Genomic DNA, 26,500 nt, shown 5'->3' on the forward strand with positions numbered 1-26,500 from the left:
CGCGGCGGGCACGGAGCCGCGCTCAGTTCCGGCGGGCCCGGGGCGGTGCCAGCGCTTCCCGGCCGCGCTTCCGTGCGCCGCGCCCCGTCATGCACGGCGGGCGGATGCGCCGCCATTTTTGCGCTCCCTCTGCCGTGCAGTGACAATAACAACCCGGCCGGGCCGTCCCCCCTCAGGGAGCGCGGGCACAGGCGGAGAGGGGGGAGCGGGGCCCGAGCGGAGCGGCCGCGGGGTGGAGCGGGAGGCGTGAGGGGCGAGGGGCTGGAGCCGAGGCGAGAGAGAGCCGCGCTCAGCCCTCCCCGCTGCTGCTCGGCGGAGACCAGGCGGCCGGAGCAGGAGGGGAGCGCAAGGAGAAGCCGGGGGAGCGGGCAGCCGTGGGGAGTTCTGCGGCTGGAGAGGAGAATTGAAAGGAGCTGCTGAGCGGCGAGAGGCAGGAACGGGAACGCTCCGCTGGGAAAGGTGTGAAAGCAGAAAGGCAGCGACAAACTGCGAGAAGAACCAAAGTAATAAAGAAAAGGGGAAGAGGAGATAAAGTGATTCCTCCGATAAAGAAGAACGCGAAGGAGAAGGAATACGGAAGGACTCCGCTGATGAGAAGGAGGAGTTGAGAGATCCCCCCCAGAGACAGCAAACAGAGACTGACTCTAAAACTCTCCCCCTCTCTTTGTCACACCACAAGGATTTGATGCCCCTCAGCCTGTTCACTTCTGTGTGTTCATGTTTCCCACAGGTTTCTCTTCCCCCAACCCCCCAGCTGCAGCCCAGGAGGTCAGACCTGCCACTGATGGTAACACTAGCAGCAGCTCCTCCTGCAAGAAGAGAAAGTTAAATAACAGCAGCAACAGTAATTCCGAAAAAGAAGAATTCGATTCCATTTCCTCCTGCACCTCTTCTCCTTCCAAAAACACCTCCTCATCATCTTCTTCTGTCATCACCACTTCCTCGTGCTCCTCCTCAGGGGTTGCTTCCTCCAACCATCACCTCCAGAAGAAGCTGCGCTTTGAGGACTCCGTGGATTTTATTGGACTCGATGTGAAGATGGCTGAAGAGTCTTCTTCCTCCTCCTCTCCTGCTGCCTCTTCTCAGCAGCAGCACCAGCAACAGCTTAAAAATAAAAGCCTTTTAATTTCGTCAGTGGCTGTGGGGCACCATGCAAATGGCCTGACCAAAGCTGCCTCCTCTACTGTTTCCAGTTTCGCCAACAGTAAACCTGGCTCTGCCAAGAAATTAGTGATCAAGAACTTTAAAGGTAACAGGCCATAATTTGTCACAACCTGTGGGGAGCTGACAGTCAACTTTGTGTTTTGTTTTCAGCCTGCAAACCGGTTCCTTTCAAACAGCCCCAGGTTTTATGGGGATTGCTTTTCTGTGGTGAACATTGCTATACTTATGTAAAGGGGAATCATGATTTCTGATGTGTGCTTGCCTGGTCATGTACACATCCTGGGCTACACTTTGCTGCTTGGAATTATTTTTCAGACTCCCTTCACTCTGTCTCTTGAGAAGGCCTTACTTTGTATGTTAGGTGGAAGGTTTTAGTACCTAAGTGTGTAAATTGCCTTTGTTTAAACTTTTAACATTTGATACTTTTTTCCTAGTAATCCTGATTCAGAGCTTAGTGTATATTTTAGCCCAGTTTATGATAAGTCTTTGCCTAGAATGTGAGGGTTTTTTTAATTGGCCTTGAATCTGCATGTCTTGTCTCTATCGCTGTTGTCTGTTTATAGGATAATCTGCCTGTGCTTAGTTTTAAATGTTGAAACTAAGGTGATTATCGGGCTATTATGGTGGATTTCCTTTCTGGTTTCCCCTTTGAAGTAGGTAGTTCCGATTTTTGCATAATTTTTTCCTTGTAATGTCCTCACTGTAGTTTCTAATTGTGGTATCTTTTCTCTTAGTTTACTCTTACTTTACAAGTTTACATTATTTTATAAATTCTCTCCAAACATGTGTTTGAGATTTTTGAGTAGTGTTGCTAGAGACCAAGGTAGAGAAATTAAACTTTTCTGATGTGATGCTGCTTTATTTTCTAGTGAACAAAAATACAAATCGGTAGGCAGAAAGCTTAGCTAAAATGCTGCCATTTTTTCCCTATAAAGATGAGGCTGTCATGGGCTTTTTTTATTTCCTGCTTCTTGCTCTCTTCCACAATAGTCCACTACCTTGCTTTCCTGGGTTGTTTCTTTCCCCTCATGCGTTTTGGTTTGTGGAGGGGTAAAAGATATTACCAAAATTAATTTTAAATTTCTAAATACACAAGTGACACAAATGTTCTGTAGACATATTGCATGAGGTAAGGATTAGGACCCACTGTAATGTTTGCAGGAATTCATGATCACGCTGTAATTCTTTGCTTTAAGGTTCCAGTTCTCAAGAATGTTCTCTGCCCATCAAAGCATCATCATTTAATTTGACTGATTATTTTAAAATACAGACCTGTGATGCTGCTCTTTAGTTGCTTGTGCACTGTTATCTTTAAGGGAAGTTAACTTCTCACCTTTAAAATACCTGTTAAATGTCATGGATTGCGTGGTGCTGTGATCATCACTGCTTATGAATTGATGTTTGAACCTTGCTTAAAAAGGATGTCTTTGTATTCTGACAGCCTCGCTTTTTATTTACTCTCAGATGCTAAACTGAATAATAATCTTCAGATTTTTGTCTTTATCTTAGTGTGAGAGCAGTAACATCCTTTACAAGTCATTTACTTTCTAAAATCCATAATCTTGGTGTTGACTGCTGAGCAGCAGTCAGGAAAACAGGCAAGTCCACAGTCAGTTGTCTCTAGATCCAGATCAGGCAGCTGATGTTGGGATCTTGCCAATATTTTAGGGAAATGCTTGGAAGACCAAAATAATTACTTCTCTGTTAGTTATTTCTGAGGAAATCCTAAAGCTGTAGAATTTGTTTTTTACTTTTAGGTGTGTAAAAGTCAATTCTAATAGAGTATAAACTCTGGGCCAATTTTACCTGTTGGTAGCATGAATGTGGATGTGTCATCTTTCTCCTCAGATTTTCTTCTTCTGTCTTCTCCATTTGGGAATGTGCTTCTTAGAATAAAAATGGTCACTTTAGGTAGTTACAAGAATATAAAATTTTTAAATAGTTCTTATATTCTGAGGATGTGACTTGGGGAGTATCTTAGCATGTTGCAAATGCTGTGGTCTTGCTGAAGGTGCTGCAGAGCAGGGACATCTCTAGAAAAGAGTCAGAAGAAATGATGGAGATGGTGTGGAGCTTTTGAACGTTAAAAGAGGCTTAACTCTAAAAAATATCCACTGGCCAAACCCAAGAGAGACATAAATGCATTCCTTTAAAATTGGAAGGTTTTTCATAGGACCATAAAGCCTGTACAATAATTACAGCGTTTCCATGAGTGTTTCTTGAGGAGCTCTTTCCAACTGTTAATACAGAGTAAAATTAATGAGCAGTAAATTAAAAACTGAGATACACAGAAATGTGTATCTTTTAATACATAATTTTTGCCTTTTGTATTCCTTTCTTTTGGCTCTGCTGTCCTGGTAATGAGTATAAGGAAGGTATAGATAATTCTTGCTGCTTTTAGCCCTTCTTGAGCTGCTCAGGCACAGGATTGTGATTTTTGTAAACCACAGGTACTGTTTGGGCTACAGGTGCTGTGGTGTGTATATGAAGAGCAGTGCTGCATTTCTTCAATATGTTACTCTTTCAAATGTGAATAAGATACTGCTTTTACACAAATGCTTTCTTTCCATGTAAGTATAAATTAAAAGCTGGACCATCAGCCCATACATCTTTCCCCTCAAAGCTACATCCTTTTCATTTCTGTAAAAGGTTCTGCTTTATCTAAATACATTCTCAAACTTTATATTTTTTATTTTAAAGATAAACCCAAATTGCCTGAAAACTACACAGATGAAACCTGGCAAAAACTGAAAGAAGCTGTAGAAGCTATCCAGAACAGTACTTCAATTAAATACAATTTAGAAGAGCTCTATCAGGTAAGTGCATTAAGTAAAAGTAATGGGTTAGAGCTTTTCTATTTTGTTCTCAGATTTCTTTGCTTAAAATACTTGATATGATGATAAGAATATGGCATTTTGTTTGATAGCTGCTTTTGTCACTGAAAAACTTGTCACTAAATAGTTCTTCATTTTACAGTCATGAGTTAGAATTTCACAAAACCTAGCATTAAACTCATGTATTTTTTTGCTTGCCAGAAAAGAGCCCAAAGTATGGTTTCCCTTGTAGCAGTTGATGAGAATTAACTAAGGCAAGGAGCTATATTCCCTTTTCTGTTTAGGGGGTTGTGGTGTTTATCTGCTAAAGGAGAAAGGTGAAATCCTAGAAATAGTAGTGTTTAAGAATAAGGTAATTTACATTAAAATACAATTTCTTCTCTAAAGAAAGTATCTCTTCACAATCAAGTATCACAAATCACTTAAAAACTGAAACTTTCTGTTGACTTCCAGTAGGTGAACAGAACACCATTTTTCCTTCATGAATTATATTATTTTGGTTTGATTGTAATTTTCAGGCATTGCAGCATTCTTTTTATTCTAGCAATTGAGAATCCAACTTTATTGCCAGCCACAGCTCTGATTATGTTTTCTTAAATACTTTAGGAAGTGATCAGATTGAACTGCATTTCCTAATGTTTTTTTTAATAAGCTCCACTTCTGCTTTTTCAGCTGAGTGTGCTGAGGAGATTTCCCCCACTCACCTTTTCCCTACTAACGTCACTTGCAGTTTTAGCAGCATAGCAATGGTGCTGCTTTAGTGGGGTATTAGGAAGCACTTTAACTTTTTACTCTACTTCTAAAGCCTTTATTACCTGGTTAGTTATTTAATTTGTTCCTCTGCGTGTGTATGTAGCCTTCTCACCATTACTTTTTAGTGTCTCTTCTTCCCCTGCCCTCCCCTTTTCAACAAAAGCTGCATTTTGTATATGAGGAAAAAATCCTGTTTGTACAAGGCTTGGGGACAGATTTAAGGAAGAATTAATTGCTGTGCCTCAGTCCACGGCATTCTTAAGATCACTGTAGTTTTTTGTAATGTTCAATTAATTAACCAAAAATACTGCTTTTTTAACAGTTTGTCAGAATAATAGCCAGTATTGTCATTTTTGCAAAACCTGGTGGAAGTGATAGCAAATTACAACCAATTGTACTGGGTGGTATTGTAAATTACTTACTCTGGACTGAATAACTGTGCAAATAACTGTTAATTAAGTGCTTGAAGGCTATCCAAAATTGTTAAAAAATACAGAGTTCTGTTGAAATACTTGCTTCTGTTTAACTGTGTTGCTTAAATTTTTGCTCAATCTTACCACAAGCTTAATTTAATATTGCTTGTAATCAGAAAACAAAAAATAAGCTTTTTTGTTTTAAATCTCAGTGTTTCAACATTGTTATTACTTAGATACTTCTCAATGAGAGTGCAATGAAGTATGATTTTTTTTAATATAAATCTAAAAATAAATGTCTTGATTTAAAAATAGTAATAGGAATCACTAGTGTTTTTAGATGCTAACTAAACTAATGTCATTTCTGAACAGCTGCTTGGTAAAAGGATCTGATCCCAAATATGCCTTGGCAGACACCATTATTCAACATAGAGGGGAATTAGAAAAGAGTCTGCAAAAGTTCTGCTGCACACTCAAAATAGGCTAATTCTTTTTTTTAATGGAGTTAAACTTCTTGCTTTTCGTTTAACTCTTGTCTGTGCTAGAAAAATCCCACTGGACAAACATTTTGAAGCTTTATTTCTTTGCCCCAAGCTTCATATTTGCTTTGTTCTTCCTCAGCAAACAAAATTATTCCCACCCTTGAGTAGCTGAAGTGCTACAGAATTGAATGCTTCTTTCATAGAATAATTTTCCTTATATTAGTACCTGAAAGTAGAGATCTAGATCTTTGGTACCTGGTACATAGCTATTTTTTTTAAATCAATCAGATTTAAGTACTTCAGGAAAGTTCTGATTTTGTCACATCAGAGTTGTGTTCAGTTCTTGTTCCTTACTACACAAACCCAGGTGTGGATGCTGCAGTTAAAAGGGAAAAACCCAAAGAGAAAACCAGAAAACCACATCTAACTGCATATGTGTTACACAAAGGAAGAAGGGTTCTTCAGATTTTCTCACATCATTAGGGCACAGATTCCCAAACAGAAACATTTTTTCCACTAATTCATAACAAGATAATTTTGTGAACTAGAAGCCCTAAAGTTTTCACATGTATTGATGCTGATACATTTTAGATACAATCAGTATTGTCTGGCACTAGTAATTAAGCAAAGCATAATATTGCAGTAGGGGGTTAATCTCTTAAAAATTAAAGCATTTCTGTGTGTGTCATCAACAGAGATGCAGAAGTTTTGTACTTTGTTCAAATACCCAATCCACATGTTTAACCCTTTGGAATTTCTGTAGACAAATGTAAATGCTTGGCTCTATATGAACACTCCATAAAAGTAGGTGTATGTTAATACATGCTTATTTCACTAAGAGTTAATTGTATACATTTGTCCATCTACAATGCAGAAGCTAATTCTTTTAAGGATTTAGAGCAGCAGTACTTGTTTGGTAGGCAGCAGTTGTAACAGTGGTGAGATGAGGTGACCAGAAGTGCAGGACAGAGGCTGCTGGTGTCCTGACTTGGTGGGTTGAAGCCAGAGTCACTGTGGTTCTGCAGGTGACAGGCAAGTTCCATCCAAAACATGCACCTTCCCAGCTCTCAGTTGGCTTCTCCAAAGTGGAAGAAATTAAGAAACCTAGGAAGGTTGCACTTGCTGAAGTTCTAATCAGGCTCTTCAAGCTCAGTGTTTTCCATCCCCTCATGCTACTGAATCAAGTGTCAGGTTTTATCCTGGTTTCTTACTTGCTGCTGAACCTGGTTGTACCATAGCAGAACTGCTCATAAACTGCTCTGAGCAGTGAGCTATAGAACACATTTTCCTATCACTTTATTCTGTGTTTGGTGTTTCTTAAGTGTCAAGGCTGAGACTCAAACCTGTTGCTATTTCCAAATATTATGATATGTATACTTGGGTGATAATTTTGGCTTTCCTTACCGTCTTCACTCAGACCTGTTTTGGTTAATTGGCACATTCACTCTCTTGCTATACCTGTTTGCTTCTGACAATAAGCTCATGCAGGTTTGGGGAGTTCTGTGGTTATTGTGTGGGATGGTTTTGTTGTGGGGTTTTGGTTTTCATGGAGGTTTGGTTTGTGTTTAGTTGGGGTTTTTTTAACTCCTCCATGTGCTAGAGCCAGTATTTGATGTAGTGGTGACTGCTCACTTTGTGCTTCCATTTGGACAGTTGGGAAATATTCTGGGGTAATGGTATAGGTCTGCTCTGTGCACTTCTGAGCTATGCAGTCTCTCCATGGTTGCCTGCAGGTGCTGGGGAACAAACTTTACCTTCCAGTCCTTTTTTTTTCCCAAGGAGTTGGTCGTACTAGCAACTGAAGTCTTTTCCAATAAGTAAATAATAGCACAAAGCATTAATTGCAAATCAAATATGCTTCTCCTCTAGCTTCTATAGCTGTTTTACAGAGTAATCACTTACTGTGTCTTTCACCAGCCTGCAGAGAGTTAAAGTTGTTTAATTGCTTTCGAATTCTGGGCAATGGGTTTGAATTTTAGAAGTCTTGAGATACACTAATGGACTTAAGGATGATTGTTTGCTTGATCAGTCTCCAAGACATGGCCCCATTAAACTCCTTTTCACTTCTTACTGAGCACAGTAGTAATTCTTCTAATACTTGATGAGATGTAGAAATCTGGGATTGTCACTGTAAATGCAGTCATGTTACTAATATTCAGGATTATAATTAAACTTATTCAGGCAGGGAGTTGGTGGATGAACAGATAAGATGGATAACATATGTATACATACGTACTTCTGGGGATGAGAGAAGCTTAATCAAGGAAAGGACTGCAAAAGGAAATGAATCTGGCAGTGCTTTTCCACTAATATCAGTGGGACTTGCAGAGCACAGCAGTTAATAAAATTAATACCTTAAGTGACTGCTTTGAGATATCTTCCAGCAAGCTACTGGAAGATATTAAAGTACCATCCTTGTTTTTAGAGCTGCCAGTCCTGCAGTTCCATGTGAGAGATTGACACTCAGCTAAATTGATGGTCTGTGAGCTGTTAGGGCACTGCCTTTATCTCCTGTTAGCAGTGCAGTACCATGTCTGTCTCTGGTGTTTTGCATGCAGCAGTTAACTCTGTTAAAAGCTGTGAGAAGCAGAATTCTTGTCTGGGGAGGGATGTCCTCCTTTCTTGTAAAACCACATGTAAGAATATAGCAAGATTTGTTTGTTTGTTTTTCTCTTCAGGCTGTTGAAAATCTCTGCTCCTACAAGATCTCTGCAAATTTGTACAAACAGTTGAGGCAGATCTGTGAAGACCACATTAAAGCACAAATTCACCAATTCAGAGAATATCCTTTTCTCAGCTGTTGACAAGCCAAAATTGTTTTACTGCAAGTGTATAGTGATGGATTTCTTTGACTAGTTCATGACATTAGGCCATGGTAATTTGAATTCCTGGGTTTTGTGTAATTGGTTGTGCTTTTATTTCTTCATGGGACCTAGGAGAACACTGCTTGTTCATTTATGCCTGTCACCATTGAAAAGTTTCTGAGAAAGATTCACTGGTATTTCTGAAACACTGACATTTTACAGAAATTTGTGTTAGATTTGTAGCAAGGCTTAAAAAGCCTTTGGTTGCTGTATTATGTCAGTGGTTTTTAATATTAAACTTGCCAAGCTTAGATAAAGTGAAAAGTCATCCAACAAGTAGGTGTTGGGTTTTTTTGGAAAAGTAATGGTGATCTGGCAGCATGTCAGGTTCTGAGGTTCAAGATGTTTTATTTTCATAAGTTTGAAGTTGCATCAGGTTGACATCCTGTGAAGTGAATATTAATTAGTACCAGAACTATGCAGTGAGCTGAATAAAAGATATATTTGAAGGACATCATTTATTTCTTAAGGTTAACTCTTAACATGAGCTGAAAGTACAGTGTAGTGGTGAGCTCTTACAAGTATTGGGCATTGTTGGTTTTTGAGGTATGGGGATATGTATGTTTGTTCCATTCCCCAGGGATGGGGATTAAACAAAATATTCAAAATTATTTAGATAATTTTTTTTATTTGTTCAGATAATTTTGATTTGTCATTATTAACACAAAGACCCTCATTAAAAAATAAAAATAAATGTGCTGCAAGGAATTTCCTGGTTCTTTCTGAGAGTAGATGAGTTTGTTGTGCTCTCTAAGTGTCTTTAAAAAATTATAAAGTTGGTTCATTTCATTGTTTACACCATCTATTAATCATTATTTTCTTAATGATTTCTTCACGGATTCATTGGATAGTGTCCTTTTTCTAAAGAAAATAGACAAATGTTGGCAAGATCACTGCAGACAAATGGTAAGTTTATCTTTTTAAGGAAAACCAGTTGCTTTGTCAGCCTGTTTTGTTTAACTTTTTTTTTTTTCAAACTTCTGAAATGTCTTAAATTTATGTAAGGTTTCTTTGTGATATGCAGCTGTATCTAATTTGTTAGAAATCAAGCCTTGAAAATACTTGCCTGTAGTGTGTTTCTTGGCATATGGGTCTGATCTTGGACACAAAGACACCCCTAACTCCTCATTGCCAGTTTTATGCAAACCTTTCTCCTTTATACCTATTTTTAAAGGAGCTGTTCTGTTACACAGAAATATGCAAAGTGTCACATTGATCACCTTGCAGGGATTGGCAGAAGATGTTAAATAAATCAGCAGTGTCCAAGAAAGAACTGCCTGAAACTGATTGGTGGGATTTCTTCCTGTTGTTGAGCATAATTGGTGTTGCTCTTCAGTTTCAAGAGTAAAATGATTGTGGCTGTTTTATTCCTTCTCATGACAGATTATGATTAGAAGTATCTTTCTGTTCTTGGATCGAACTTATGTACTTCAGAACTCAATGCTGCCATCTATTTGGTAAGGGCACAAAGAATTAAGTTATTTGAGGGGGGCAGAAATAAAATTTGGGGGTGTATTTCAACTATTGCTTGTATCTTGCTGGTTTTTAGATGGATTTTTTTAATATAAACCTCATAGTGCCTTTAAATTACATGATGAATGCATGTGTGCTTGTTGCAAAGGAAAACTTTTAATTTATTTGCCATAAATTATAGGATTATTCTAGAATGGCTGTGATCCCAAATTTCAGTGAAGTAGATCTCAGCCTCTAGTTTGCACAGTTAAAGGAAGGGGTCTGGTCAACAACTGAGGTGCAAGGGTTTGGGGTGCCCAGTAACTGCCTTGGCAGGCACAGTATTTCAAGTTGGAAAGAGTTGCTTAAAATAAAAGCAAGATATGCTTTTTTGGACTTCAACTTCTGCTCCTCTTGTTATTATTATTAATTACTGTATGCCTTACTGTTCTTTGGTACCTGACTTACTTTGCAAGAGATTGGAGGGATGGATTTTTCCTAAGAATGACTATACCCATAGCTCCAAATTCATGGAAGGCTTTAACTGGGATGGTCATTGCAGAGATCCTTGTCAGTCACAATACTGAGTAGTTCTAAGCTGTCCCTAAGAATTGGAGATGAGTAAGTAATGGTGTTGGACAAAAAAGGAATATTGTCCAACACTATAACCATGGAATTGGAACCCAGTATGATTTTTTTTTTCCTCATAAAGGCTGGTGTTCCAACATCCTGTCAACCAACTGAAAAATAAAGATGTTGCAAAAGTTACGTGGTTATTTAGGAAAAAATATCTGCATTGGTGTTTAAAATGTGTAGCTTCATGTTGGTGCAGTGTCATGGTTTATTTCAGTGTTCATATATTTGTTCATCTTGAGTAATTTGGAGGCAGAGGAATGAGGAATTGGAAGAATGCTGGTATTGGCCTCTTTGTTGGATTTACATCATGTTTTAATAAGAGATATCTGGGATTTATTCTTTAACAATTTATTGAGCAGTCTTTGCTTTCTTTTAGGGATATGGGACTAGAATTGTTCAGAACTCATATAATCAGTGATCAGAAGGTTCAAAACAAAACTATTGATGGCATTCTTCTGCTGATTGAGAGGGAAAGAAATGGTGAGGCTATCGACAGGAGTTTACTGCGAAGCCTTCTGAGCATGCTTTCTGACTTGCAGGTGAGTAAACCTGTTTCACCTTTAAACCAGTAAATAGCTTAAATTCTTACTCAGTAAGTTTCACCCTGGGTTGCTGTCCTGTTGTTTCCCCAGATTTATCAGGACTCTTTCGAACACAGATTCTTGGAAGAGACTAATCGCCTGTATGCAGCAGAGGGACAGAGGCTTATGCAGGAACGAGAGGTATTCTGGATGTTTAACAGTATTTGTTGTGCCTAATGTCAAAGCACGTGTCAGGAGTAGAAATATTCTGCTGCCTTAGTACACAAGGCAGTAATGTGACCTTTGTTTTATAGTATTTTGAAAAAGGAAATACACATGCAAGTGCCTTCAGTCAGAATGCCAATGATTTTTGATTAAAACTGAAGCTGCTACTTTTGTTCAACCAGTACTATCTCTCTTTTTCCCTTCTTGTTGTTTGTTTTCTTTAACATACAAAACTGCTCTGGCATTTTCAGGTTCCAGAATATCTTCACCATGTCAACAAGCGCTTGGAAGAAGAAGCAGACAGAATAATCACTTATTTAGATCAGAGCACACAGTAAGTGCAATCTGTTTTTGCCTGGTGCTATGGGCTCTTTGGCCTCTCTTCTGCTGAGGGCCATTGAAGTAGCTGCAATTTATTTCTGTTATTGACTGACCATCAAATGCTTTCCACTTCCCACGGTTCCATGTTCACAAAGAAGCTCTGTCTTGGCTCACACAGCTAATAGCCTTTTCTTCTAAGTCACTGTTATTTTGGCATAAATGTTGTTAAGTATTTGCTTGAAGAAGAATACACTGCCTCTCCCAGCCCAGATGTCTCTTTCCTGCTGAAATGTAATTAATCAACTGTTGTCCTACCTGAAAAAGATAAGACTTGGCATAGAATATTCTGAAGCTAAAGCCTCTGAATATTTGTGAAAAATATTTGCATATGGAGTCTGGGAAATTATTGAATAATGTCATTCTCAAATCTTTTCTACTTAGAGACAGGATTTCCTCCAACACAGTCAGGTGGAGGTCCTGTAACATAAAGCTACAGCTGTTGTGTCTGGGAGAAAATGTAGGTCACTGATATCAAAACCTTTCTGAGAGAGAGGTGTTTTATTGCTACTGTCATACGTTTTGATTTCCTTCCTCTTTCAGCTGTTAAAAGCTTTTAGCTTGTTCAGTGGCTTCCTTCTTCCATGCCAGTTTTAGTGGCCAATTCCCTGTTTTGTTTTAATACCTCTTGACTTGAGGTCTGTTTTATTTCTCCTTGGTTTGTCTCCCAAAACCTGAATGTCCTCCCACAACACAGGATTAGGCATATTATTTGATGAATTCTCCCCAACTTCTTCACTGATGGAATCATTGTCCAGCTGCCTACAGGTCATGTACAACAGGCTTATTGTGTGAATTAAAATCATCAGTCAGCAAACAGAAAAAAATACTGTTTACTGGGGAGAAAAAGGATAAATATGTGTATAATCATTTTAGGTCTTTGGCCACAGGTAATTAGAGCACTCCCAATGATAATGTAATTAACATAATCTTAAAAGAAGGATTTAAAAACTGTCAGTAATGGAAAAAGGAAAAGTAATTCTAAACATTTCTTCTGTAGGAAGCCACTAATTGCTACTGTAGAAAAGCAACTTCTAGGTGAACATTTAACAGCCATTCTTCAGAAAGGTAATCTTTCTTCTTTATAGAAATGTTTCTAATTATTGCTTTGGGGCTTTCAGTTCCCTGGATTGGGGTGCTGGGGGGAGGACAAGCTGCATCATTCCTTAACTCCCTTTGCTCCTCAGTTCCCAAAATAGCACTGGCCATTCTTTTGGTTGGAGATAAGGGGACACTGTGCTGTCTTCTGATAACACAGCAAAGCAAAAGGGAAATTAGAACAGGAGACTCAAGCTCAGTGTGTTAAGTGGCATTTTGAAGACTCAGAGGTAAAGAAAGGAGTACACTTTGAATTATGGCTGTAACAGAAAAGGGAGATACTGAGAACTTGCTGCTGACAAAAAGCAGCTTGTGTTAAAAATGTAGTATAATTTGAGCTATGGAATACATTGCCTCAGTTCTACAGTAGTCTCTGTGGAGTCAAGTGACCCTTTGTTGATCTCAGAGATAATCTGGAAATAGAAACAGATGCAGCAAGAGTTTAATAAACAATCAGGTCCTTAGTACCAGATTCTGAATGAAACAGGTATGTGAGCATCTTCCTGCACTTGTGTAACAAACTCTTCATTGAGGGGAGTATCAATCTTTACCCATCTACTTTGTTAGAACCTTGCTGTAGAGCATCAGAGCTTCTCCAGAAAGTTAAAAAGTGAATGAAGATATTTCTTGAAGCTGATTGCCTTCAAGCATCTGTAAGATTTATTTTACAGCTGGAGTTGACAGCAGAGCTGTCTTGCCAAGGAACTTTTCCTATGAATCAGTACAGTGTAAACTTTTCAACTCTTTAGGGAATAGTAAAGCAGAAGTAAGCAAAGATATAGTGATAAGGTTGTTATATAAAGTACATGTGTCCTAAGTGCAGTAAAATCATGTGCAATAATAAGATTTTTAAGTTTTCAGCCAGCTATTTTGTGTTTCAGTATTAAATTAGAAACTTTAAAATAAAATAAAAACCAAAAAAATGCCACCACTAATGGTTTGATAAAAAAAGACTAGTTTTGAAGAGGCCTCACTGTAGTAATAGGCTGTGCTTTCTTTGGGTTACTCTGGTTTTAATTTCTGTTGAAATTCTCACATTTACAGGTCTAAATCACCTTCTGGATGAAAACAGAATTCAAGACCTGTCTCTTCTGTATCAGTTATTCAGTCGTGTGAGAGGTGGAGTACAGGTTCTCTTGCAGCACTGGATTGAATACATAAAGGTACTGTTCCTGCAGCTCTGGAACAGATACCACTGTTGTATCAGTGGGGTTTCTACACAGATACTTGAGTAATCTCTGTAAGCTATTGCATTTTTCTAAAAATTGAAGGTATTTGGTTATAAACATGTATTTAATAGACAGTTTTTGAAACATCCCAGGAAAGGTACAGTAACTGTTCTAGTTCTGTTGAAGAAAACAGTGAACATTCAGTTGAATTATACAACTCCAAATACATTTGGATTTTATAATCTTGCTTTTAGTTAGTTTGTGGGACAACCATATTTCTTCAGTAGCTATATGGTAATGGCAGAATGTTTGTCTTCTTCCTAATAAAATTTCCTGTGAGAATGAGTAGCTGTTCAAGTGACCAACCAGCTGAGATTCAAAAAGCACTTTAATACCAGTTAGGATGATTCATTTTTTCTCAGTGAAAATGTCACAGAAAATGTGGTTGTTGTGAAGGAAGAGTACTGTAAAATAGAACTTAATTTAGTGGGAGCATTACCTGTGTAAAACCTGAGGATATAGATGATTAAAAAGGCTGTGTTAATTTTGTCATGCAAAACTTCATTTCTTTAGACAGAAGTTTTGAATCCACTCACCTTTTCATCAGTTGGTTTTGAATCAATATGCAAGGCCTAGGGATGATTGTATAGTAAATACTTCATAATACAGTAATACATAATAAAGTAATACTTTTGTTGTTACTGGAACTAATACGAGTACCAGAAACAACACATTACAAAGGTAACTTAAGATTTTAGAAGTCTTGTAACTTAATTATTCAGGCTAATTGAAAGATATGTTTTCTTTTGCAGGCATTTGGTAGCACCATAGTAATTAATCCTGAAAAAGACAAAACCATGGTCCAAGAACTTCTTGATTTTAAAGACAAAGTTGACCATATTATTGATGTTTGCTTTCTCAAGAACGAGAAATTTGTAAATGCCATGAAAGAAGCCTTTGAAACATTCATTAACAAAAGACCAAATAAGCCAGCTGAACTCATAGGTATTTTTCTTCAATTTCTTTCATGTGAGAATTTGGGTGCTGAGTTGCTGATGCACTTACAGATGGGATATGCTGGAATTGTGTGTTACATGCACAGTGCACATCAGACTGGGATCTGCTGTGCCACCTGATGCAAGGGAATTGTTGGGAGGGTAGCATCAAACATTAAAAGCAAACTGGTCATCACTTAACTGTCTAGGCTATAAAAAAGTGCAGAGCATCAGAATTTGGGCATTCCAGCAATTGGCTGGTGTCCAGACATGAGAATACTGCTAATAATGAGAAATGTTCAGAAGCTTACATAACTGTGCCACCAGCACATGTGCACAGAGCTGTTAGGGGTTTAATGTGTGAAGGGAAGAGAGCTGAGGATGCACTGAACCTCTCAAGGTGTGGGGACAGATCTGGTTTGCAAAGGATGTTACTGACAGATTTGTGCATTACGTGCCTGGTACTCTGCACTTTGGAATCAATTCCCACACAGTGAATAATGCCTGCTTTGCAATTGGTTGTGCTCTTAGGCTTGTGGAGTGAGATACTTTCTGTCCTCCTTTTTTGTATTAATTCCCTAACTGTAATGTGCTTACCAGCCCATTTGAAATTAAAACCAGCAATCTAGTTTGATTGAAACTGGAAATTAAAACAAAATAATGATATGCTAGAGAAATTCAGCTGCATAGGCAACACATTTAAATAACTGATTTACATATTTTCATCTGATCTCTTTGCTTCTATTACAACCGTGTCAATCTGCAACAGCAGTGGCTTTACTTTGAGATCACAACATAAACCAAGATTTTTTTTTCATAGGCAAAATATTTTTAACATTGTGTGTGATAATAAAGTCAAGATGCAGCCATTGCTGATCTGAAAAAAGATGCTAGGCTCTAATGTTTGTGTAAATGAAAATGTATCAAGGTAGCTGTTATGAGGCTGACAGAAAGTGATTTCAGGATCCTTCCCATTGTCAAGATTTCATAATATTAGATTTAGAAGTTCTTGTTTCACTGTGATATTAAGCATGTGCTAAACTCTATTCTTCAACACTCTTTTAGCTAAATATGTGGATTCAAAGCTTCGTGCAGGCAACAAAGAAGCTACTGATGAAGAACTTGAAAAAATGCTGGATAAAATTATGATCATATTTAGGTTCATATATGGTAAGTATTGGGGCTTTTTTGTGGGGATACAGTTGTTTAACCAGTAACATAAAGGTATTTTGAAATTATTTTTGCAGTTGGGTCACATTTACATTTTCAGGTGTTTGTTCTCTGTGTTTTGTTGGTGTAGTGCTGTTTAACTACTTTGCCTGTCAAATTGCAAATAACAAAACCTGTGCAAATCTTCTTATGAAGGCCCTTTTTGTTTTTCTGAGCTTTGAATTGGGTCTTTTGTAGGTAAGGTTTGTTTAAAACCAGCAGTGCTTTGTGATCACTTGGAAATCTCATCTCTTACAGGAAAAGATGTCTTTGAGGCCTTTTATAAAAAAGATCTAGCAAAGAGACTATTAGTTGGGAAGAGTGCATCAGTAGATGCTGAAAAATCTATGCTTTCCAAACTCAAACATGGTAAGTATCTATCTATCCACCTACCTCTCATTGCTATCCATCAGCTTTCTTTTAAAAGTAGTTGTTTTAACAGGCCTTCACAGAAGCACTGTTGGTATTTCTCCTTTCCATGAGGGTAAAAGCCTCTGTGCAGGTCCTGAATGACTGGTGGGTTTTGAGGAAATTGATTTTATTTCAGTTTGGTAATTATGACAGGAAAAGCCAAAACTCAGGAACTTCAAAGTGCACAGTGTATCTTGGCCTGTGGGATAGAGTGGAGGTTCCCTGCTGAGTAAATCAATGATGTGCTCAGAGAAAAGATGACTTCCAATTGTTACTCACTGCCAGCAAGTCTTCTCTAGTCTGGTCTTCATTGTTGCATTGGATGGAGCCTTTGGGTGGTAAGGGTGAGATTTTTAGAGCTTGATTTTGTTCTGCCATCAGGAGATAGTTTGAAAGGCAGCTGGTAGGATTAGAATTGTCATCTAAGTGACCAGTGCCACTATAGTCAAAGGATGAACAGTCAGGTCCATGTGCAAAAACAGCTGGGTTGCAAAATAGCTACCACATGAAAACATCTTCCTTTTTCTTGTGTATAACCTTATTCTGTCCCTTAATTAGAATCCAGGTCTTTATGTAAGAAAATCTGGTGAGAAAGGTCATCTTGCTTAGAAGTACATTCTGGTATTTAGAATAACTACTCTGAGGTGTTGTAAATAAACAGATGAATTTCTAATGTCTACATTTGCTCTTTTATAGAATGTGGAGCTGCTTTCACCAGCAAACTTGAAGGAATGTTTAAAGATATGGAGCTTTCAAAAGACATAATGATACAATTCAAACAGGTACTGAGGGAAAGCCCTATCTGTGCTTTTGGAAATATTACTGAATTTATTAAAGGTTTTTCCTGAGCAAAAAAACTGAGACAAGCTTCTTCAAACAAACAACCAACCCACAGCAATAGCAGAATTGTGAACTTACAAAACATTTTAAGACCAGCTCTAAGACGTTTTTAACACCACTGTATATTCTGATGTCTGGCTTGGAAGTTTTTGCACATTTAATTCTGGTGATTTTGTAATGCTTTGATTACAAACAATTGTTAACATTCTTTTCTCTATTTCACTTTATTTTGTTTCTCTTTGCAGTATATGCAAAATCAGAATGTCCCTGGCAACATTGAACTAACAGTGAATATTCTGACTATGGGTTATTGGCCAACCTACGTGCCTATGGAGGTCCACCTGCCCCCAGAGGTAAAGAACATCATGGGCTGTACAAGTATTGGCCTGTCAGAAATGCATCTTGGGATCCACTGCATATTGGTTTTCAATATGCAGAGAGAAGAAAATGCAGAATTATCTTTTTAAAATGAAATTTGTTTTCTTGCAATTGCCTTTATCATTCTAAGCCTTGATTTGAGACTTAATTGATTGTAGAGGAGGGAAGGATGCTTTTAAAGTAGAAATTGTGTTTTAGTGTTTTGGGATTTTTCTTTCTTCAGATGGTAAAACTGCAGGAGATTTTCAAGACCTTTTATTTAGGAAAACACAGTGGTAGGAAACTTCAGTGGCAGTCAACACTAGGACACTGTGTACTAAAAGCAGAATTTAAAGAGGTAAGTCTGTTGTTTCTGTTGCTCCTGTTGTGTTGTTGGTTCCAAGTCTGGGTTGTACATTAGGGATATATGGGGAGGCTTTTTTTGTGCTGTGATGAAACACTTAACTCTGTGTCTGCAATTACTTTTAACCTCTTGCTATCTTTTCTAGATATTGGTAGTTTCTGAGCTACCACATGTGTTAATGTCTAAGAACATGCACCCAGTTTCTGTATTGGTGGGGAAAGAAAAGCCTGTTGGGGAAAACATCCACTGGTTTTAGCTCCAGATTAAAAATGGCCCTCATTTTTATAGTGGGAGAAAAAAAAAGGGGCCATGTTTCTTCAATGACCTTACTTCATCTGATAGCACTAAGCATCTTCATAGTAAGCTTTTCACTACTGAAATACAGAAAAATTCTGGATTGTACAAGAACACAACTGTTTTGAAAGGATTTCTAGTTATTCCCCTTCAGCATTTCTTCATGGACACAATATTCTCATGAAATAGGAATGCTTACCACAATAATTTTCAAAAAAAGTTAATGGCAAAACAAGTATTATCATACTTGATTGTTTCAAAGCTTCAGTGGTTCCTTATACTGCGTTCCTTAAACTAATGTTTATGTTAGATTTTGACTCAAAGGCCTTCCAAATTGTAATTTTAAGCACTCAGTGCTTTAAGACTTGTCTGTAGTCATCTGATGCTTATCTTGGATGAGTTTTGTCACTGGATAGAATAGTCCAGCCTTGTGGCCTCAAGCTTGTGCTGCATTTTATAGTAAACACAAGTGACCAGTAACTTCTATTCTTCCATATTCTCAAGTGAATAAAATAACACCCTGTTAGTGAAATAACTGACATGCAAGAGTGACTTGTTTCTCATGTTCCCCTCATTCCTTTCCCTCCACCCCCCAGAAAAAACAGACTGCTGATATCTGTTTATTTCCCTTGTGACAGGGCAAAAAAGAACTTCAGGTCTCCTTGTTCCAGACACTGGTGCTGCTCATGTTTAATGAAGGAGAGGAGTTCAGTTTAGAGGAGATAAAACAAGCCACTGGGATAGGTTGGTATCGAAAACAACTGAGTACTTCCAAGTGTTCTTACTAAAAAAACCTAAACAACTTGTTTCTGCTTTAGAGGATGGAGAGCTGAGAAGGACACTTCAATCTCTGGCTTGTGGCAAAGCCAGAGTACTGACTAAAAGCCCCAAAGGCAAAGATGTGGAAGATGGTGATAAATTCACATGTAATGATGATTTCAGACATAAGCTCTTCAGGATAAAAATCAACCAAATTCAGATGAAAGAAACGGTATATTTTTTTTAATCTCTGGGGTTTAGATCCTTGGGTTAAGAAGTTTGTTGCCTGCCCTTTTACAAGCTTTTTTCTCCTGGTTATCACGTACATACTGATATCTCTGTCAGAGTTACACATGTAATTTGGATGACAGCACATACCTAACAGTGGTGATTTAATTGTGTGCCTCTGTACTAAGACACAAGTGATGCTGGATGTGTCTAAGTAAGGTTAAGAGAAATTCCAATTCTGAAATGTTCTTTTCGTCCTTTATCCTTCCATGGAGTTTTACTGACTGTGAACATGGAAAATTCCCTGTGGACTTGTTTCTCTGACAGCCATCCAGTGTAAAATCTGAGCAAAGGTTTTAAATCTTTGTACAAGTGTTTTTCAATAGACAATCAGTCTTCGTATTTGTAAAGGCTTTATGTCAGATGTTTGACAGCAGGCATTTCACTGTTTTACACTGAGAATTGTCTTGGAGACTGAAAGAATTGTTTTGACAGTGCTGGTGTTCTCATTAAAGCTTTTCTGAACGGGTCCTTCAGGTGGAGGAGCAGGCAAGCACTACAGAGAGAGTGTTCCAGGACCGGCAGTACCAGATCGACGCTGCCATCGTGCGGATCATGAAGATGCGCAAGACGCTGAGTCACAACCTGCTGGTGTCAGAGGTCTACAACCAGCTGAAATTCCCAGTCAAGGTGCTGTGCTGATTTTTCTACTTCTAAAACCCTATCAGTTCTTTTTGTCTTCCCTGGCCAGCCCTCTGTTGAACAGTGCTTCTGTCTAAAATATGCATCTTTTTAGTATTAGAAAGGGCAAATACTCACTTTCAGGAATTTTTAAAGTGCCAGTTGTTACTAAAATGTATTTCCAAAGGATTTCAGCCCTGGAGTTTGTCAGCAATAAGGGAGCAGCTGGCTCTCTTTGTATGCTGCTGAAGGCATTCTTGGGCAAAGGAGAAAATGCTTCAGATCTCAAAACCGATTCTGCATTGCAATCTTAACTTGGTTGATACTTTTGAAGTACAGTGGTTTTTCTGGATTGATTATACTGGTTAATATATACACACACACATATATAGGAATAAAAATAAAATATTGGTGAATGTCTCAAAGCTGAAGAAGCCCACAGTTGCAATATAAAATGACTGGCTTATTGTGTACAAATGGAAATGGGTTTTCAAACAGACAAAGATGCATTGTTGGAATTCAAATATATGGTGCTTTCTATCAATGGAATTGTAAAACAAAAGGTCCTGCTATTTCATTCCATTGTATTACCAAGTTGAGTGCCTGCAGGTCTGTAAGTGTTGCATAAACTGCAGTTGGGCTGTGTAAGATTATAGCAGATCATTTAAATAATTTTCCTCACTTGTTGTCATGAGGCATTTTTATAAAGTTCCTCCCCCAGCAAAATCACAGGGCACACAAACTATTGCACAACTCATTTGCTTCAAGAGGAAATGAAACTTGTACTTTTACTGGCTAAAAGTCAGAAATAGAAACACTTTGGTACATGATGCACAAACAGAACTTCTTTAGAGTTCAGTTCAAACAGCAGCCAGTATCTTCCCTTTCTGTAAAAATCTGTTTAGCTGCAGGTGATAGCTAACTTTGTAACTTCCTCTTCTATCAGTTATACATTGCAGACTTTAGAAGCTCTGATACTTCAAAGGATTTTTTTTTAATGGGGATTTCTGTTTCCTTGGCCATCTCAGACAATATAAATATTTGGCTCGAGTGGAAAGAAAGAACCAAGCATTGACTGCAAAGTAATAATGCTGACATGTGCTTTGTTTTACAGCCTGCTGACCTTAAGAAGAGAATAGAATCCTTGATTGACAGGGACTACATGGAAAGAGATAAAGAAAACCCGAATCAGTACAACTATATTGCATAAACATATGTTGGCCTTTGTTTTACTGCACACTTGGTGTCCTACACAGTTGCCAGTGGATAAACTAGCCTCTTGATCCCGTTAATTGACTTTTTATACTACCGATGATTGAATGAAAGCAGTGTAATGGAAAAGTATAGTAGAGTGGACTTCTTTCAGTGGTTAACATGCCCATTTAAAGAGTAATATTTACATTTTAAGAAGAATGCTGTTGAACTCTTTGCATGTTATTTAGTAAGATGTGCAGAAAGCTGAAAGAAAGTACCTGGTCTTTCTGATTCCATTTGTCTCTGGGTCTGAAGAGGAGTCCCTTGATATATGACAGATATCTTTCACATCTTTAAATGGAAACAGAAGGTTCATTAATATAAGAAAATAGCCTTTAAATGCTTAAACTGCATGCAAATTTTTAATTTACTGTACAGAATGCATTTCAGTTATACATACCATTGGTTTGGTTGATGCCCACACTTGGATTTTTTTCTCTTGAGGGGGGAAAATGGGGAATAAGCCAAGCTATTCTTATTGCTGATCTAATGGAAAATATTCTTGGTTGCAATTAAGACAAAATGGTGCCATTATAAAAGGATGTATAAAGTTTGCAGTGTGGGCATATATACTGTATATACAAACACCATTCTTAAATAACTGCTACAACAAAACAAGTTCAGATTAGATTTATATGGCTTGCCTATGAGACTTGGTGTTCACCTTTGGGAATTTTAAGCATAAAACAGCCATAATGGAAGGAGTGACAGTTTTTAATAGTCATGGGTAGGAGGCCTTCACCTCTTGGCAGCAATACTCTAGAATAAAGAGAATCTATTAACAGATGAAAAGCCACACTGTTACTGTGGTGAAGCTGTAAGAACAAAAATTGCAAGTGGATTTTAATACTTGTTTTGCTTTGCAACATTCTAAACTTGAACTAACCTCAAGGTTTAGACAGGGCAGCTCTTCTAAGACTGCCCTGCTTTGGATTGCTTTAACTTAAAGCTTTAAGAACTCAGCCCTAGAGCCTAGCAGGCCTCCTAGAACCCAGAAGCCTACCTCTCATATAGTAAGTTAAGTATTGCTACAAGGCATCTAAAATATATTTTCTTAGATGACCAGAGAGCATTCTTTGCATCTTTATAAGACATGGGAGAGTAAGTCACTTGAATGTAGAGCTTTGTTTCAACAAAATACATTTTTTATTGCTTACAGCAGCATGTGCCAGGAATATATGGAAAGAAGGTGTCAGCAGAAAAGGAACTCCTCCACGTACCAGTTCTTCCTTACCCAGCCAGGCTTTATACCTATGATCAGCTGTGTTGCAGAGCACAATGAAAAACCTCATCCTCTTTCAGGCACTGATAGTCCTGGGGAATACCAGATATCTCTTGAAAGCAAGATGTTACTTTTGTTTAATGGCAGTGTAACTTAGCTCTCTCTGACTCTAACTTCTATCACTGTGATCCCACATTCAGGGGTGTGCATGTGTGAGAGTGTGTGTGCGTTTTCTATCTGACACATCCCATCCTTAGTGCTTTTTTTAATCTACTGTTTAATTCCATATATTCTCCAGCCATGTTTTCTCTCAGGCTCTTTTGTATGCAGTCCTCAGCTGACAGATGAAACAAATGTGAGTGGTTTTTTTCCTGTTAAATTATTTGCAGTCACCCTCATACTAACCATCATAGAGCTCTTTGTGATCTGCAGAAAATCTACCTTGCCCCTTGACACTGTTGCAGCATAACCACTGGTAGACATCCAGGGCCACCCCTGCCTCTGAGACAAATACTGACAGTAGAGTTATGTGGGAAGAACCTTGAAGACTCCTGCAAATCTTCAAGTATTAGCTCAAATAGAGATCCACTGGGGAGGAAAGAATGCCTCCCACCATAAAAAAACTTCTATGTTTCGCATTCAATGTTCCTTTTCTTGTATGTGTTTTGTATCTTCAGCCAATAAAAGATTCCTTTTAAAGAGAAATGGAGAAGAAGCATAAGACTTAACTCTTTGGGAGACAGGAGCTGATGCATTGAGCTGGTTCCATTCTGTCTGTTGTAGCATATAAATCTAACACCACTACACGTGTGAACACCCATTGTGGTAAAACCCTCCCTCGTTATACAAGTGTCACGTGCAGTCAAACAAACTGCAAAGGACTGTAGGTTTATTTCATTTTTATCCTGTCTAATGCAGAAAATACTATACAGAAAATGTCCTGAAATCTCATCAGAATTCACAATCTGAGGCAGAGCCCAAGCGCAATCCAGTTAAAGCAACCCAAAGAATGGACTTTGAGAACCCTGGCTAGACCAGGAGAGGGGTGAGTGAGGGGAGGGGAGAAGGCTTCTCCTTGTAGCTTCATGGGTTTTCCCCAAGAACTTGTTCATCTCTTCTGCTAAGGTCTGGCTCATTCCTGGTTAATGACAAAGCTGCAGCCAAGATTTGTCGTCGTACAACTCCGCAAATTCTTGCTGGGATCATGTGCCTGCTTATTGAGCCATATATATCTCTGTAAGAAAAACTGAAATGGGCTTGGACCACAACTCATCTGGCTAGAACACAGCTTGTCTTTTTGGCCACACATTTTTAATCTTGACTCTTGCATGCAGTTTATAGCACCTTGTTCATAAGAAATTGCAGTTTATTCTTAGAAATATATATTTTAGGTTTTTTAATCTTTATACCCATAAATGGACTATTTTTTTGTCTTGGCTGGTTTCAAAAGTGACCATTTTGTTTAAATGCTGTAATTGCAAATGTGTTGTAAACGTTGTTTTGTTCTATAGTTTACACAAAGGTGCCAAAGTAAATAGTTAATAAAAAAAACACAAAAAAACAAACCCTAGCAAATCGTTAAGTTGCTTTAGCTGTTCTTCATATTTTGGTCTCAGCTTTTTTTTTTTTTGGTCAGCCTTTCATTTTTTCCTAGACATATCATTTGCCCTAATGCTTTATTTTAAAACAAAAAAAAAAGTGCATCTAAAAAATGTTCAAATACCACTCTTCTTTTAGTGCTCTCATATAGTAGGCAGAACATTTTCTTTGAAATGTTACACTAAAATTGTAAGAGTACAGCAGCATTCAAAAATGTAATATACTTTTTGTATAACAGTCTTGAGAGTGTGTCTGGAGTGGGGGGGAAAAACTAACCCTGTTACTTTTCAGAAGCCTCTTCCCTCAGCTACCAGAATATGAAAATGTGCTTTTTCACAGCATCAAAAACTTATAGTTTATGCAGACTTGCAAACAGGGCATGTATCACCGTTGCATCCTTCGATGCAAAAAGCAGCAAAACCTTTTTTATGTTTCATAAGTCTGATATGGGTACAGAGAGTCTTTCTTAAGTTGGTAAATAATGTAAATACATGTCCTTTCAGAGAGTGAGTCTGTTATCTAGGTATTTTGTGTCATTTAATAAATATTAAACAGTTTTGTGTTGATAAACTCTTGTGTGTAAAATGCCTTCTTACTCCAAGTTCTGTATGTTGGGCTTACTAATGTTTATGGCTTCTTTAAATTCTTTAGCTTGTGCTTTGATAGCAAAATACTTGTTTGCTACTTAAATATAATAAGTAGTTCTTTATTCATTCAGTCATTAAAATCCCTTGAGTTTTCTAAGTGGCTTCCATTCCTGAATTTTTATTATTTTGTGGTTTTTGCTAAGTCTTCTATGGTTCTTGGAGGGGAAGGAAATAAGCATCCTCATAGACCCTGAACTGGGATTAGAATGTGTACAAGTGGCAGAAATACACAAAAATACCACAGGTGGTGCCTTGTTGCTCCTGAAGGAGGCACCTCTCCTGCTGTGTGAATATTCCTTGTCTCCCACTTTATCATTATTTTAGTGACCCTGGAATGATTATTGAAGTATGAAGGACAGAGCTGTATAGAGAATTTGTTTCTCTTATTAAGAACGGCCAATTGGTCATTTCTTGATTTTTCTTCTTCACCCTGAGCAGCTGGGTTAAATCTGAGCAGAAGGACTGTGTCCAGCTGGCCCTTCCCAGCTCAGGAGCACTGAGGACGTGGTGGAGGGGGGAGATGGAGTGTGTTGGATTTCCTTTTTGAACTCTGGGGCCTGGGATAGCTGTGGCAGAGCAGGTGCTGGTCCTGTGAGCTGCTCTCAAAGGCTGGCGTGGGCTGAGCCTGCACTGCTGGAACCACACAACACCCGGGGCAGCCGGGCTTGGGCAGGTCTGGGGAGCATCTGCCACCAATCCTGCTCAGCTCCTTCCTTCCCGTCTTACAGCTTGGGGGCATCTAAATGCACGGCATGGTTTTTCCACCACCACTTTCTCCTTAAGAATATTTCCTACCTTCTTTAAAAAAAAAATCCTACAGAAACAGATGACTGTTTGGAGACTGGTAGATTATCTGTCTACTCTGAGAAAAAAAAAAAGGCAGCAAATTCATTCATATTCTTTCATTCTTTTTCCTGTGTGAAATGCAATATATGCCACTGTGCTTCCTCCTGATTGAGAATAACTGATGACAAATCAAATTTAAGACAGTTTTGGATTGCCTTTTGGGGGCCTGTGGACATACTGTGGAATTTAAACAATTAACACCTCATTTGAGTGGTGGAGAGGCACTGAACTTTGTGCAAAGGGTATCTTGTAATACATGGAGTTAACTGGGAAGAGAAACAATGGATGCTGGTTAATCTACAAAGGAGCAGGTTTTTCTCCTGGTTAAGTAATTGTTTCCTGGTACAAGGTCACCTTTTAAATGACTCACAGCTTGTCTTGCTGGTGCTTATAGAAAATTAGCATTAGGATATAAACTAAACAAAAAAGTAACTTTGAAAGTGAATTTTCTAGAATCAGTAGGACATTGCAGCACTGCAAATAAACCTCTTAAGCTGAGGAAAAGTAGTTCACATCCAGCAAATGTTAAATTTTGATCAATTGCTAGAGATTTACACAGACCAGCCAGTAACTGTGTCTGACCCTAGGACCCCATTAAGAATGCCAAGTGCAAGTGAATGTTTCCAATTAGTGTCCTGTTAGTTCTTTGGTTGCAGCTCAAACTGGTGCCTCTGGAGAGGGACCCCTACCCCAATTTACACCTCTCGGTTATACCCTGACACTCATCAGCCAGGCCAAGTCAAACACAAAATTCTGGTCCATGGACTCTTGACTTTCTGCTGGGTTCCATTGTTGCTGGGCTGGC

General features: G+C 38.3%; 1 protein-coding gene across 1 annotated transcript; it reads left to right on the plus strand.

Annotated features, from left to right (window-relative positions):
* The first annotated feature begins 60 nt into the window (after positions 1-60).
* On the plus strand, positions 61-24,768 carry CUL4B (cullin 4B). The gene is made up of 20 exons (XM_039717248.1): positions 61-1,249; positions 3,865-3,980; positions 8,325-8,428; positions 9,347-9,416; positions 9,894-9,967; positions 10,975-11,137; positions 11,231-11,320; positions 11,596-11,678; positions 12,723-12,790; positions 13,865-13,983; positions 14,802-14,994; positions 16,050-16,154; positions 16,452-16,562; positions 17,301-17,386; positions 17,690-17,797; positions 18,046-18,159; positions 19,098-19,203; positions 19,278-19,450; positions 19,984-20,136; positions 21,242-24,768. The coding sequence occupies exons 1-20, from the start codon at positions 718-720 to the stop codon at positions 21,335-21,337; spliced, it is 2,664 nt and encodes an 887-aa protein (XP_039573182.1). The 5' UTR covers positions 61-717; the 3' UTR covers positions 21,338-24,768.
* Positions 24,769-26,500: the final 1,732 nt, after the last annotated feature.

This window comes from Passer montanus, unplaced genomic scaffold (genome assembly GCF_014805655.1).
Source record: "Passer montanus isolate IOZ18808 unplaced genomic scaffold, ASM1480565v1 scaffold38, whole genome shotgun sequence".
In the NCBI taxonomy this organism is placed as follows: Eukaryota; Metazoa; Chordata; class Aves; order Passeriformes; family Passeridae; genus Passer; species Passer montanus.

What these genes read in the sequence shown, in the direction of transcription:
- CUL4B (XM_039717248.1), top strand. Translation starts at nt 718, where the DNA reads ATGTTTCCCACAGGTTTCTCTTCCCCCAACCCCCCAGCTGCAGCCCAG. An exon ending in TATTTAGATCAGAGCACACA is followed by an intron (nt 11,679 to 12,722) that starts GTAAGTGCAATC and finishes TTTCTTCTGTAG; the next exon opens with GAAGCCACTAATTGCTACTG. An exon ending in TAAGCCAGCTGAACTCATAG is followed by an intron (nt 14,995 to 16,049) that starts GTATTTTTCTTC and finishes ACACTCTTTTAG; the next exon opens with CTAAATATGTGGATTCAAAG.